This window comes from Syngnathus leptorhynchus, chromosome 11 (assembly GCF_054491065.1).
Source record: "Syngnathus leptorhynchus isolate UIUO chromosome 11, UIUO_Slep, whole genome shotgun sequence".
Lineage (NCBI taxonomy): Eukaryota > Metazoa > Chordata > Actinopteri > Syngnathiformes > Syngnathidae > Syngnathus > Syngnathus leptorhynchus.
The window spans coordinates 6,253,063-6,268,559 of NC_141205.1; the positions used below are offsets into that span (position 1 = coordinate 6,253,063).

A 15,497-nucleotide genomic window follows, 5' to 3' on the forward strand; every position below is an offset into this window, starting at 1 on the left:
ATTATATTATGTCCACTTTGATATTTATTTATTTATATACACCGCACTGTTTTAAATCCTTTGTAACACTTTATGACTGTCGTCGCCCCTTCGCAGGTGATATTAAATCTACTCGACTCATTGTCCTTGTAATGCAAATTCTGATCATAAATTGTGTCACCTAAAGGCAGGGAATGGGGCTCCTTGGCAAATAAAGTTCTTTTTTTTATCTCTTCCGCAATTTAGTGCTTTCACGGAAGGAAATATGAATTTTCATATCTAATTTAAGTGTTCCTTTGTTCCGTGGGATTCATATAGCTCAGGTAAGAATCCATTTTTATGTTTAAAGTTTTGTAAAATAAACGATGGACTGCAGAACCTTCAGCAGTTGACTAAATTTCCCTGATTTGTGTTTGTTTTAGTCATTTATTTTACCTTTTCTTTCTAGAATGTTCTGAACTCCTGTTTGCATGCAGTTGTGGTACAGAGCAGAAATGACTATTAAATAAATAAAATGGAGCAATTAGGAATGGCATAAAGCTGAATGAGAATCAAGTCACATGCAAGAAGTAATTTAAAAAACATATTTTTTCACCAAAATAAACACACTCAAATTTGTTATATTATTCAGGTAGTGTTTATCATATATATATTTCCAAATTAAGTTGATTCTCAGCATAAGTGCAACTGAGACATTTCTGTCATCTAGTGGTGATTGGTGGTATTACAACTAAAACTATAGTCGACACCTACATATTCACAATTCAGGACCTGAGGATTCAAATATTTGCATTTTTATTTTTTTCAGACTGTGCAGAACATTCAATGACAATCTACAAATTTTTGAATGATCAATTCATCAATTATATTGACCATGTCTAGTGCTGTTGTTGAAAAACTCAAACACATCACTCTTATGTCATTTTTAGCACACACTCCACCATTTCAACTTCTATTTTCCCGAGTGGCCGAGTTTCATCAGAATTTCTTTTCCTCAGCCAACATCACCTCCTTCGCTATGTCTCTCCCTCCTTGCCTCCCTTCCATCACAGTTGAAGGTCATCCTAATAAAGCGCTCTCTCAGGACACGGTGGCTAATTGCTCAGCTGCTTTCACATCCAAATAAAGGCACACGGCCTTTTTCTCAGCCCTTCATTCCTCCGCCGCCTCACCTTTCTTCCACCACTCTGAGCATGAACCTGACCTCCGTTTACTTCTCTGGTAAGATGAAGGGGAACTTTCCTTTTTGTTTTTCCATTTTCATCCTCATGATCACTTTACACATGAACTTTACCTCTTTTGGAATGCGCAACCCGTGATTTTTTGTTTTGGGGGGGGCTCAGATAAATGAGGTGTGCATGAAGTCCGCTCCTTCTACAAATATTTGTGTGTACCTTTGTGTCTGTATTCACTGTTTTAAACCGACAGTGGCCGGCGAGCTGGTAAATCACTTACTGCTCTCTGAAGGAAGGGCCCAAGAGTGTATGTTTGCCCCGGTCACACAAATATACACACATACGCCGAGCGATCTCATGGGTGCGGAATGCTCTGCGTGTTTACCTATGGCTCCAGAACCCACCTGACCGAGGGAGGCTAATCTTTATGGGCTCTGTAAACAGGGACTTTGTCTTCACAAAAATACACCATGCACACAAATGCACAGATAAAAGCCGCTTTCAGTCTGATTCCAGTTTCAAAACTTTTTTTTTTTTTTTGCATCTTAGTTGAGCACCCTAGTTCGGATTAAAGTCCAGCAGGCCAGTTTCTCCTGTACCTGACGTTGCACTTTGAAGCCAGCCAGTCGCTCGCTCGCAGATATTGGCCCACATGTGACGACGGGACTACGTGTGTGATAATAGCGCTCACCTGTTAGCACTGGAGCAAGGCCAGGGCAACCGCAGACATCCAGCCTGAGCTGTTCAATGTTAGCCAACCTGTTGGAACGCAGCCAGAGTGGCCCGGAGCACTGGCGTTAGCCTGTTAGCTTTAGTGTGCGTTTGAAGTTTACCTGCCTCGGGCACGCATAATTTGTGTTCACGACCAGATGCTGAGGAAGAAACCAATGATATGGAGCTATGTGTGTGTGCACGCTTGAAAGAGTGTGTTATTGCGCCCTTCATGACCTCATCACTCCTTATATCAAAACTAATAGTCTGCTCGGAAACGCCGGCCAGATATTCCTTCTCCCCTTGGTTGCTTTCAGTTTGTATTCCTTTTTATGTGTTGTGTTGGGCCGCATTTTAAATATTGAGCTAGAGTATGCGTTTTTTAATTTAGTGGTCTAAATTGTTATTGGAAAAGTTTGGCCATCTCTTGTGCTGCTAAATATTGCTCACTGTTCCTTTAATGTGGAATGGGATGAACTAGAAGTATACAGAAACTGAATAATTTGTAGTATTTTCATAGTTAGATTTTTTTTTGTCACACCCTAAAAACTTTCAAGAAACTAATCTGTATTTTTTCTGTCATTATTGAAATAGTCAAATGTCTTTAAGTAGCAGAATACACAGTAGCGGAGGTCCGGTTCAAGCCCTGAAACCAGGATTATGCACACCTGCTTTGTTATTGTAACATTCATAGCTGCTTTGACACAAATGCAAATGTAGTCAAAAATCTTTTAAGTCAACAAATTCAATGTGTGCTCTCTGTGTTTCGAGTTGCGTGTGTCACACGTAATATCAATGGATGAACCAGACTTGATTGGTGGGTTAGGGTTAATCCTAACCCGAGGGAGGGGGCGAGGGCAGGTGTCATTCTCGGTGTATTTAGTTGAGACTATGGGTGTGTAAAATATCTCTAAATGATGAGTTACAGGAAAACAGTGAGTTGGGATTTCCAGAGATCCTGAACGTGTCTTTTTTCACGGAAAGACATTAGAGGACGCTGACAGCAAGCAGGATGCAATAAAGAAACACCTGTCAGCTTTACGGAATGGGAAATATGTATGTCGTACATTCAACATCAACACAGACTCCTTCAATTTTGCACATTTCTTGTTTTACTTGCTCAGAAAAACAGATTGAGCAATGAAAGATTATACACGTAACCTATATGGATTCTATTTCAGGGGGAGAACTTTAATGTTTTCCAGGGTTGAACCTGCCACTAGTTACCAGGCGCAACCGCAGGCAGGGAAAGACAAATGCTTCAAGAGTAGGATGAAAGTAGATTGGATGGAGTGCACATACTGGTACAGACATTTTCCCTCCCCCTTTACCTCCTCCGCTCTCCCTCCCTCCCACACTTATTCCCTCACTTCTTTGCCTAATAAGCAGCGTTCCTGTGAGCTGATGCAAGGCGGAGGAAACAGAACAGGCGTTCTGGGACCGCTGGAAATATTCCCACATGAGGCATAACATGATAAAGACTTATTATCTCACTAAGCTGCTGTAAACACAGATGCGCGCATAAATACACACTGTACACAACTCTCTCAGTTGCGCTTTTGCTCTGACAACAAACTCGGAGTGAACTTGCTTTAGGAGTAGTGATGAGCGCTGACCAGAAGGAATCTGACAGAGCCAATCCCGCTAACAAAGCCGCACAGTGAAGCCGCTCGCTGGGCATTGAAGTTGTTTGAACCCCCACTACCCAACACTCCCCCACACCACCACTCTCCCCCCCCCCCCCCCCCCCCCCGGCAGCAGTGAGAAGGAACAGTCAAGAGTTTGGCTGATTATGAGGGCAATCTTTGCGGGAACATCTGAATAGGCAACGTGTCAAAACAGGACCGGTCTGTGTTCATCAATCACCGCAGTCACATCCGTATACACATATGCAACCCGGCTGTGAGCTAATCTATTACAGTACAAAAGCTAGGTGTCATCGGGAACATGTTGAGTCCTATTTTCTCAATCCCAATTAGACAGCCCCCCTTTTCTCTATCTCTCTGATCACCCTTGCCTCATCTTTCCATCCCTCTCGCTGCGTCCCCTCAGGCTACGGTGGGAATGTCTCTTCCGCACACACTCTCAGGTCAGAGGTTCAAGCTCGAGGGGGTGGGATCTTATAGCGCCATGAAGAAGACGACGACGCGCAGACAGAGTGCGCTCGGCACGTCCGGGCAGGCCTTTTTCACGAGCCGCTCCTAGTCGCTGCCAGAAGCACTTGAACCTCCAGTTATGTGCACGTCTGTGTGTGTGTGTGTGTGTGTGTGTGTGTGTGTGTGTGTGTGTGTGTGTGTGTGTGTGTGTGTGTGTCATAGACCTAATCAAAGACTTCAGGCTAGATTTATGCCCCTGCCTTTTCCCCGACCTCCATTACACCAGCTTATATACACCCATTAACAGGATATGACAGAGTACACACCCTTTGGAGCGTCAGAGCACATTGACTGTACGTGTGTGTGTATGTGTGTGTGAAAGACAGGTTATGTGCTCACTTCCCCATTAGGTCCCTGTCCACCTGCGAGCTCTATCTTCACAGCATATTGCTAATGAGGTCAATGAGGAAGCGTTAGCAGCAGATGGGCGTGCAGTACATTACGGCGCCGTGCGGGCCCGACAGGCGGCCCGGGTGATTCATGCTCAGTGGGACGCGCGATGACGCCAAGAGTTTTGTCGCCCGCTACAAAGTCAGTGGTGATCGCTCGTCACTATGCACGGCTTCGTATTACCTCGGGGAGGAGTTTGGCCGAGCAGGGGTCTGCGTAGAAGCGGGAGAGATGCTTGAGGTAAAGGAGTGAGGTTGGAGATTAAGTGACTAGTTTTAAATGTCACAATAAGGTTCAACGTCTTAGTTTTAACCTCCCGGGCGGATGGGTGTCAGCAGCTGGAGGACAGGGTTAGGAAGTGCCGCAGTCTTGATTTATGCTTTTCAAGTGACTGCTTATTAAAGAGGAATTCTTGACCAGACAGTTAGCACCTTGTTCTTTTCAACCGCGACAATACGAGAGCACATTTCTAAACAATTCTTCACTTTTTCAATTGTTTTAATAGACCACTACAATGAAAGCTACTTTTTTGGGAAGTTTAGTTGATGAATTATTTAACACATCAGGTAATTCACAATAATGTTTTAACAGATAATTTCACGCTTTTAATAATTAAGGGATAAAATCAGATGCAGGTAGAAAAAAATTAAAATCAATAATTTGCAAATAAATAAATGTATCTCAAAAACCTGTAACAACCATGCATTTGTCTGATATGGAAAGAAACTATATATATTTTTTTACAGATCAGATTGGTTGGATTAGATGAGCAGATATTTTGCAATTTTATGTAAAAGGTCTGTAAAGCAAGTTAGCCATCGCGGTAGGAAGAGAATGCATGGACAGCTGGAATAGTGACAACAATTCCAAATTGCAGTATCAGTTCACACATGTAGTTGGCATTGATCAACTTTCATTAAAAGCGTGACTGGTGACTTCATCTTGTGGTTACACAATCTGTCTGAAATTGAGCCTTCAATTTTTTCCTCAACAGATGTTGTAGTTGTTAAGCAGCATTATCGTCACCACAAAAGTCTCCCGATCTGTTTCCACGGTCAAAAATCAGTTTTGACGATTTATCAAAAAACCCACAGTTGTCATTTATTCTGGAGTTGGTGTCTTCTTTGATATAATGACAACCCACTGCTACTGTTGATCAGCAAGTATGACATGGCACAAGTAAAGTCCAGTGTTTGGAAAATATGTGGTTCTGCCACAATACGGCAACAAAGAAAAAAAAAAGGAAACGTTGACCCTTTCCACTTGCATCATTGCCACCTGCACAATAACACATTTAGGTCTCGGTCCCCCAGCAAGCAACTGGCAACATCCCCTTAATGGGGGCTGCTCGTGTGTTATCTTAACCTCACCTGCTGTCACACTTTCACATTGAAAATGTGTGTGCGCACACACACACACACACACACACACACACACACACACACACACACACACGCAACACACACACATTGCCTCAGAGGCAAAGAAAGTTGGAATCTCTGATGAAATGTCTTTTATTATTTCCACAGAAGGCACAAGTTCTGCTGTTCTAAAAGCCGGTGCACAAACACACAATCCCACAGAGCTCGTTGGATAAAAAGTCTCCATGGCACAAAACGAGCGCATCTGAAGTTTCCAACGCTTGTCTGCCGTGTGTTAATTTCTAAAAACTGCAGAAAGTAGAAAGGCGAGATTGAGCTTGTCATTAGGAGTTTGCAGCTAGCGTGCTTGCATGAAGCTTTGTTTTGTTTTGTATTAGCCGCGTTGTGTGAGCTATACCGGCGCGCTCGTGTGTGCGTGAGGGAGCGTGAGTGCGTGCGGCTCGGCACTCCCACGCTCGCACTGCCTAACGATGGCAAATATGCCTGTGTGTTTGCAAGGCGTTGTTTCTCAAAAACAACAACACATCCAGGAACGGCACGTTTGTCTAGTTTTGTAGAAGGAGGGCGCTCTAATTAGAGAGGCCCTATGAAGGTGCTTCAAACAAGCCTTGTCAAAGAGCAACTTGCTCATGGCTCACACACGGCGCACACATGCCACCTCTGATTATTGGAGAAATGCGTGTTTTATTTAACTATATCGCAGGGTATTAGCGGCCTTGTCAGTTTAGATTTGCTGCCTGTCTGATCCTAATCCGCGCATACGCTCCCAGACGCACACATCTACATGCAGACAAAAAGTCTTGCTTCAGGTGTCGCTTTGTGGCCACTTGTGCGTGGGTGGTTCATGACCAAAAAGCCCTTTTGCACAAAATGCACGCACACCCACATGAGCGCACACACAATTCACTTGTCAATCTCGCCATGTGTTTGCTTTAGCTTCCAGACTTGTTTACACTCTCAGATAGGAGTGTGATTTCTGTGGAAAACTGTCCAGGTTGCTTTTGTTTAATCCATATTGTCCCCCCCCCAACCCATCCTGCCCCCCCCGTCCCATCCTGTCCTGTCTGTCCACCACCAGGTGCCAGTGATGATGGTGGAATCAGCCTCTGAGACCATTCGAACGACACCGTCCAGCCAGAACGGAGTCAGCAGCCTCAGTAGCCAATCAGACGGCGGAGGAGGGAGAGAGGGCGGGTCTAACGGAGACGCAAATGGAGAAATCAGCCCTGTCGATCTACTGCACCTGCAACAGCAACAGGTGTGTGCTCGCGTTCCCTTACGCGTCTATCTAATCGTGAGTGTCAAGTTAATGGACGGCCTACTTTTTGCGACATATGTACAGTATGCTGTGTAGGACAGCATGTGCACGCCAAGGTGTTACATAAATGTACACACGGGGCAACTTGTGACAGCCCTTTCATCAGCTCATACTGTTCATTCCTCATTATGCAAATAGTTCCCACTGAAGACATTCGGAGATATTTTTTCCAGCGTTGAGAATCTCACAGTGCAACACACCCGTGTGCACAACAGTCGTGTGTCGAGGTTCTGTGTTCATTTGTTTTATTTTGTCCCTCGTGCATAAAGTGTTTGTCAGTGTTTGTGTGTATGACACATCCACATGAAGCTTCTCCAGTTAGGTTGTTTGTTTTGTCTCCTGTGCGTCAGACGCTACTCATCCCGCCCAGAAGCCCTATATTATACCCCCCCCCCCCACACACACACACACACACACACACACACACACACACATGAAGAGGAAGTGTGCATTTGGTTTTGGCTCAGCCATGACACCTGCTTATATTCCCGATGAGGCCCACTAAAATAATCTGCCTAATAATTATGATTTAGCCTCACCCGAGGCCCTTCGCTTCCCGTTTTGCCCCCCCCTGCCCAACTCGTCCCCTGACTGCATCCTCACTCTGCTTCCTCAGCAACTCTCAACCAAGGACACACATGCAGTTAAGCCCGAATGCACATACATAAACAGCCAACCTGTAGCGCACACACAAAGCGAGTCTTTCTTCTCTCAATGTTTTTGCACCTGTGTGTGTGTGTGTGTGTGTGTGTATCCTGGTATTTCCTTTCTTGAGTGAGTTACCAACCACAAACATGCCTCCTTCTCTCTTTCCATCTTTTTCTCTTCCTCTCACTCACTGAACCTTTTTTTTTTGCTTCAGTCCACAGTAGACTGTGAAAGACAAGCACAACCTTTCCTCCAGTTTTTTTACCCTAACAAAATAGTATGGCTGCTACATAGTAGTAATTGGGTTACCTTAATTTGTTATATTAAACAAAGTACTAATTAGAGTCAGCATACACTGACTGAAAATTCAAAGTGATCTTGCTTTTGATTGGCCTATAAAAGTAATGGAAAATTTGATCATTAACCGCTCTGTTATTTAGTTACAAAATTGCATAATGAGTCACCTGTAAATTATGTAGTTTTTATTATTAGCATTCAAATGAACCCCTACAGCTATATATTAATTGACAAAGACAAAAACAAATGAAAGTTTTACTATAATTGTAGTTAGTTTTACTTGCAGTTAGTTGTATAAACTTTAGTCAGTTATTTGATTTATTTATTTATTTATTATATTATATATTATATATTTATTTTATTTATTTTTTGTTTTTATTTTATTTGTCAACATTTTTTGTAAGTTTTAGTTGGCCATAACATAAGTATACTGCACATACCCAAGATAATAAGATCCAAGAAGAACCGTCAAAAGTTGTTTTGAGACAAAGAGTCAAAGTTCATTTTGACATCTCATTGGATTGTGCAGGTGTACCTAAAGCTATGGTGAAGGTGGCACGAGCAGAGGTCAAAGAGATTGCTGAAACAGCCGCATGGTTTGAAGGTAACAGGAGGGGCAAAAGGGAAAGAGAGGGAAGGCGCTGGTCACTGGTGGGGCCGAAGCGAAGGAATCGAGGGACGAGGGAGGAGTGTAGCGCTGAGACGTGTCAGAAAAAGGGCGCCAGGGCCCCCCTGTGGAATGCGGCCTGTCTGCCTCCCCAGAAAGAACAGAGCGGTGGAGTGAAAGGGAAGAGGGTGGGTGGGTGGGGGGGGGCAAAAAGCAGTTCTGCCCCATCATGTCGGGGAGAGGGAGGAGGGAAACAGCGAGAACAAAGAGCGGCGGGCGTCACAGGGCCAGGCTAAGGAGAGGTGGAAAAGTGAGAGTGTGTTGCACTTTGTTGAGGTGCACGGGTGTAGACATGCGATGATGCATAGCCGAGCAGAAATGTAAGCAGGATAAATCCTCGCATACCTTCAAACGGTATGTGCGTTCTGACGAGAACCAGGTGTCTTCACTGCTTTCCTTTTCCTTACATCTCTCACCCCCCACTCCCTCAATTTTTGCAGTAAACTACTACATTGCTGTCTCTTTTTTTCCCCCTCGCCATCAATTAATGGCTTCTTGTGTTCCAGCCGCCACAGTAGTAGTAGCAGCTGGCGATGACAGCAAAAAGAGAGGGGAGAGGAAGGAGAGCGAAATGGCGACAAAAAGGTGCCGTTTCCTTTTCGTAGTGCCACTCATCAGTTTGGGATTTCCCCCCCTTTCTCACTCTCTCTCCACCTTGGCCTTAAGTTACTCCAGCAGGTGCATAGTAGTCATGCTCAGCCTTCCCCAAGGCTATCAAAGGCATATTGGCGGGGGGGGAGAAAAAGCAGTTTTAACAAACTGGACCAGACCATTTGTCATGTTCTATTTTTTTTCTTGCCATCCTTGTTGTAAGGCCTTGACATGTGCACTTACATCTAACGTCTTTGTAATGCCATAATACATTCAATAGTCCTTAACCATCTTTGTGAAGGGTCTTCACCTAACCCTTACCTGAGGTTGAACCCACATTAACAGTGATAAGATGACCCTGGGCCACCACATGACTGTGTAGGGCCACAAGAAGCTCACTGCCCGATTGGGCACGTAAAAGTTTCTTAATCAAACAGCACGTGCTTTCTTTTTTTTCTTTTTTTTTTAAATTATGTCAAGAGTCTAATATTTAAGTTTTATCCACCTAAATTGATAAATCATATTGGATGTTTTTAGCACATTGTGCACATTTTTTGTTATCTCCTCTTACCTGTAAAACCATATTAGAATCCTCAATCATCTCTATGAAGCTGTCAATGTGTCCTCAAACTCAAATTGGTCCTCACGAAGCAAGATGGACAAGTTTACATTATACATACATGTGCACCCTCACTCGTGCACATGGATGATGTGAGTTAATGAAGGGTGTAATTAAGTAGCCGCAGTGATGGATGGAGATTGGGGGGCGTTTCTGATACAGATCTCACATATACACAAACACTGGTAATATGATAAGTGTTGCAGGCATGCATGTGTGTGAGAGTACTGCAGATCAGTCCGAGGACCACCTCCTATGCTCCTCACATTCATAAACGGACGCTGAATGATTATGATTGGCTGCTTATGGGTGGAAGCGGAGAAGACTTGCAAAGTAATGGGAGGTGAATGCTGGTCACTGGGACACTTATGTCCCATGTGACCTTCAGCTCTCCTCTACAGTTCACTTTCAGGTCAGGGGTGCACAGGAGATGGAGGTGACCGTTCAAAAGAAAGCAAGAGACATTCCCTGACAACACCTTCTGATTTCTTAGTGCAGTGGGATTTCATTTAATCACATTATGCTTGTGCATCTGCATTAGAAGTGCAGTCCCCTAGCACTTCGCTCACTAAGCGTGTGTGTGTGTGTGTGTGTGTGTGTGTGTGTGTGTGTGTGTGTGTGTGTGTGTGTGTGTGTGTGTGTGTGTGTGTGTGTGCGTGTATCTGCGGCAGTATGTGCACGCTTGTTTCCCACTGTCATGCGCAGGCCACTAAATCAGTGGCGGGCCTCTCTCTCTCTCTGTGCTGTCACCTCCTAAAAGCGTTGCATTGGTCTGAGCCAGGCTGTCCTCTTTATGATTGAGGTCAATGGAGGTCAAAGGCCACCAGAGGCCAGGCTGGGTTGCCAAGCATCACAGAACACCCACTGCTGGATAGGCCACAGTACAAAGAAGACTATAGAACAGCAACTTCCTCCAAGAGTGCCCAAAGCTTCAGTACGGTTTTTTGTTTTCTGACTTTTACTCCCCTAAAGACACTCGAATATCGCTACGATTCAGAAATATGACATGACTCAAAAATATCAATACCTTTTTTTGCTGTTAGTTTATTGAGTCGAGGAGACTGAGCTCCTTCATTTGCTTCTTTGTACGTCTTGCGTGATTTTCTATGCATTTCTGAGCTGATCATAGAGTGTGCGACTTGACCAAAAAGTGTATCAAATACACATGAAGTGGCTCGCTGTCGGTTGTGAGTCTACAATCCGGTGACAAGGCTACATGGATAAATTGTAGACGCGCAGAAGAATTGGTTCAGCAGGCCAGATAAGCTTGCATGGACACAGTCACGGTTGGTTGACCCAGTCAGCCAAGAGGCTTCGAGACAAGAAAAGACAGATAGCAACCTAGCTAAAAAGGATATGTGTGTCTATGTCTGTGTGTGTGTGTGTGTGTGTGTGTGTGTGTGTGTGTGTGTGTGTGTGTGTGTGTGTTTCTGCCCCGTCTTTGTTGTGGAGACTGAGATATACACACTTGCCGAGGCACCTGGAGTGCTGAGGTTGGCTTTGGTTGCCATGGAAGTGTTTAGAAGCACTCTCAGCACGCTCAGAGGGCCTGCCTGTGCTGTCAGGTAAATAACACACACACAAGCTGGGGCAGACTTAGTGAAAAGTCAGTTTTTTTTTTATGGGAGGGGGGGAGTAAAATGTTGACTGTTCAGTTAATCTGCTAAGGACATCACCATAGTAACAGTTTCAGGGGTCAACGAGCATAGCCAGATTCTGTTGTGGTGTTAAGCAGGTGTAATAGGTAGTCGCTACTTGTTTTTGTTTTTACGTAGGAAAGCAACAGCCCACGTAGAAATCGTTTGATAGACTTTTTTTAAAGTTTTTTGGCATTCAAGTGTGTGTGTGTGTGTGTGTGTATGTGTATATATATATATATATATATATATATATATATATATATATATATATATATAAAATGTGTGTGTGTGTGTGTGTGTGTGTGTGTGTGTGTGCGCGTGTGTGTGTGTGTGTGTGTGTGTGTGTGTGTGTGTGTGAATGTGTGTGTGTGAATGTGTGTGTGTGTGCGTGTGTGTGTGTGAATGTGTGTGTGTGTGCGTGTGTGTGTGTGTTTGTGGCGTAGGGCTGGGTGTGAGGGTGTGTCCTTCCCCCAAGCCACAGCCAGGTGTAAAAACTCTCTGAACCAAAAACATAAAAAGTTTATTTCTATCAAGGCAGGGAGGCAATACTTTTACAAGCCACTGACAAGAACTGACTTTTTTTTCTCTTGAATCACCAACACGCCTTTGTGTGTACATTTGTCTTCCTGTGAGTGTGTGTGTACGTGTGTTCATGTGCACATGACAGACGGTGTCTGTTTACGTATAAGTGTGCTTTCAGTCTGTCTCCTGAGCCAGGTCTTGGCAGTTTCTTGCATGTGTTATTAGTTTAATTTTTTACTCTCTCCTTTTGGTTATTAATAATAACAGTTAAACAGCTTCCATATGTTCGGCCCGGTTGCCAGGCTGGAAGTATGCTCATCGTGGCTCGGCCTGCACAGCCTCTTGTAGGGGAGGAGCGCTTTCAACTCTGGAGGTCAACCAAATAAGAGCAAAGTGGCCTTTTCGGCCCTGGAGCATGACCAAGCTACTAAACTGTCCTAGCTTATACACGATGAGGGTGAACTAATACAAAGCTCAAAGTATGGCTGTGTGTGTGTGTGTTTGAGTGTGTGTGTTCTGCTGTGGGCTGAGTCTGTGGAGTGAGACCTTCCTGTCATGCCAAACGAGCTGTTTTGGAAACCACAGGGAAACTGCATATGTCCATATAATGTAGGACGCGCGCGTGTGTGTGTCTGTGTGTAGGCCTATTTGCCTTCAATTAGCCGCTTGGACTGCAATGAAGCTCAGAGTACAGTGGAAACCCCTTTTATATTGTCAGGAAGGGAGTTTCTCTATTTCTGGCCCTTCTCACCTCATTGGAGTCTGTAAATGCTGAGAAACCATTTGGAGTTACTACGTCTTATCATTTGACATGTGATTGTGATGCTAAATTATGTAATGATATAAAGCAGTCCTGGGTATTCAGTCATCGAGCATTTATGACTCGGTCTATACCCTTGCGAATTAATAGAAACGTTAGACGAGTGTTGGGAAGGGGAGGTTTTCTCATTCCACCGCACGGTTTTGCACTGAAGAGAACCATCTGGAAAACAACGTCCTTCCTGGGTTTTCTAACAGGTCGCTTTTGTGAAAAATAGGATGAGGAGAAAAAAAAAGAAATCTCAAATCGGCAAGCATTACAGCATATTTTGATGTTCCTTTTGGAGTTTGTGAGTTTTTATTGCCTTGGCTCTAGAGCACGGTCTTTCCTCTCTTTAATGGTCAGTCTGGGCCCAAAGGCACGGCCATTTTAAAACCTCAGCTCTCTAACTGAGACTTTATATTGCGGAAACATCACATTAAAAAAAAATGTTGCTCGTGCTTGGTTGATGTCGGTGTCCCAGATAGCAAGAGATTGAGGTGCCACTCTCGGGCAACCGGTTTGAAGTCGCTCTGAGTGGAAACAAATGGTTGCAAAGCCGGTGAGGGAGATGATTAATTCCAGAGAAAGCAAACCCCTGTGTGATGACGACTCAGACGAACGGGGCAAAGACTTGGCGCGGCATCGCCTGTTTGTAACTCGCTGTAAAATTGGGAGGCTTTAGCAAGATTTGACTCCGTCTGCACCCCACTTATGTTTACCTCCAGGAAACGATGATCCACTCGCCGTTTCCCGAGGCGTCTGCGCTACAGCAATAATAACAATACAAAATGCAACTTGAATAGTCATGGCCTGTCAATCAAAGTAAAATGGATTTGATTTGAAGGCGCACAAGTGATGATGCCTAGTGGACAGGGGAGAGCCGGGATCACTGTGGTGACCCAGGAGGAAGAGCAGCTTTGACCAGCTTTAGCTTGGCTTTCAGCTTCAATAACAGCCCCCTGAAAAAGATTGTGTAGAAAATAAGCCCCGCCCCTCCCCTGTGAAGCTGTGTCTCCTGCCGATCCAAAATCAGAAAGCATGCAGGCCTGTAGAGAAGCAGCTGGGTGTGACGGGCTTTTCTCTGCATCTTCACCCGCTGTACCCATCCCCTTTTGCCTCCGTCCCCCCTGGGGGAGGAGGAGGAGATATGGATAAAAGTACGTTTCAGCCCCTTTTCCCTTCAACCTTACTGTACTTGCGGTGCGATTTGCGCACTTTCTCACTTTAGCTGGGTCATGAAACAACAGGCCTCTCACTTCTTGTTTTCCCCGCAAATTCCTCTTAGTCAAAGTGAAGAAATGTGATCCCACCTGCCTCCTCCTTCTCCCCATAGGACAGAACCCCGTGCTCGCCCCGGGGACTGTTTACCGATGAAGGAGGGAGGGGTGAGGAGTGGATGGTTGGGGAGGTGAGGGGGCGAGGGGGGACGTTTGTTTCGTTTTGGCCATCAACAATGGACCTCAGTCAGTGCTGATGGATTACTCCAACATATGGTACCCACCTGTCTTTTCCCTCCCTATTCTAGACTTCACTTTGTTTAGATTACTTTGCTTCTCTCTCCCTGTCTCACCCAAACACACTGGATGGATTAGAGACCAGATTCATCACACACATGCACACACGCACACACGCACACACACGTGCACGTGCACACCCAGACCTGTTTGCTTTAGCAACCTGAACCAGACGCACACGGACACCACACGCACACACAGTCTAATGGAGTGAAAAAGAGATCACCCGAGGATTTTTCTCGTGCGTGATGGCCAAAATATTCACATAAACGCTATAAAGGAGCAATGTCAAATTCTTGGCCTCACAGGTTGTTATAGTTCACAAAAGGTAACAAAATAACTAACAGTAAAATTGAAATAATAGTTTTATTAGTATTGCTAAAATGCTAAAACATAAAAAAAACTTGCTTTAAAAACAACTTTAAACTAACTGAATTAAAAAAAACAAGTCAAAACAAAATGAAAACTGATGAAAAATCCCAAACTCCAGTCATTGACTTGACACGCACACACGTGCACTGCTAAATGAAACGTCTCCTTTTCTCAAAATGGATCTTTACAGACCCTCTTTCACGCCCTCGTTAAGAACAAACTTAGTTGTCAGCCGTTTTTCCCGAAACCTTGTTGCAAGGTGCGACTGGTCCTCGCCATAGCCATGTGCATGTGTATGTGGGTGACCCTGCTAAATTAAAAAAATGCACTGTTATTAAAGGCTGTGTCAGAGGCGATGATTTACAGAAGGGAGCGATGACAAGTCAGAAGAACACACGCACGCGCACACACACACACACACTCGGGCTGTGTGCTCTCAGGCCTCCAAGCTGAGCGCTGACCTCGTCACCCCTCCTTCCCCTTCCTCCTCCTCCTCCTCCTCCTACCTCTCGCACGCTCATAAAACCTGTCTGACACCATTGATGTGTGTGTGTGAGTGAGTGTGTGTGTGTGTGTGTGTGTGTGTGTGTGTGTGTGTGTGTGTGTGTGTGTGTGTGTGTGTGTGTGCGTGCGTGCGTGCGTGCGTGCGTGCGTGCGTGCGTGCGTGCGTGCGTGCGTGCGTGCGTGCGTGCGTGTGTGTGTGTGTGCGTGCAT

At 44.8% G+C, this 15,497-nt stretch overlaps 1 protein-coding gene across 8 annotated transcripts in view; it reads left to right on the forward strand.

The window, feature by feature from the left end:
- Positions 1 to 15,497, forward strand: part of foxp4 (forkhead box P4) — a 139,902-nt gene that overhangs the window by 89,180 nt on the left and 35,225 nt on the right. For all 8 annotated transcript variants that reach the window (XM_085923456.1, XM_085923455.1, XM_085923459.1 and 5 more), the window contains one exon: positions 6,872 to 7,051. In XM_085923456.1, coding sequence (XP_085779582.1) covers positions 6,872 to 7,051 — 180 coding nt within the window. The remainder of the gene's footprint in view (positions 1 to 6,871; positions 7,052 to 15,497) is intronic.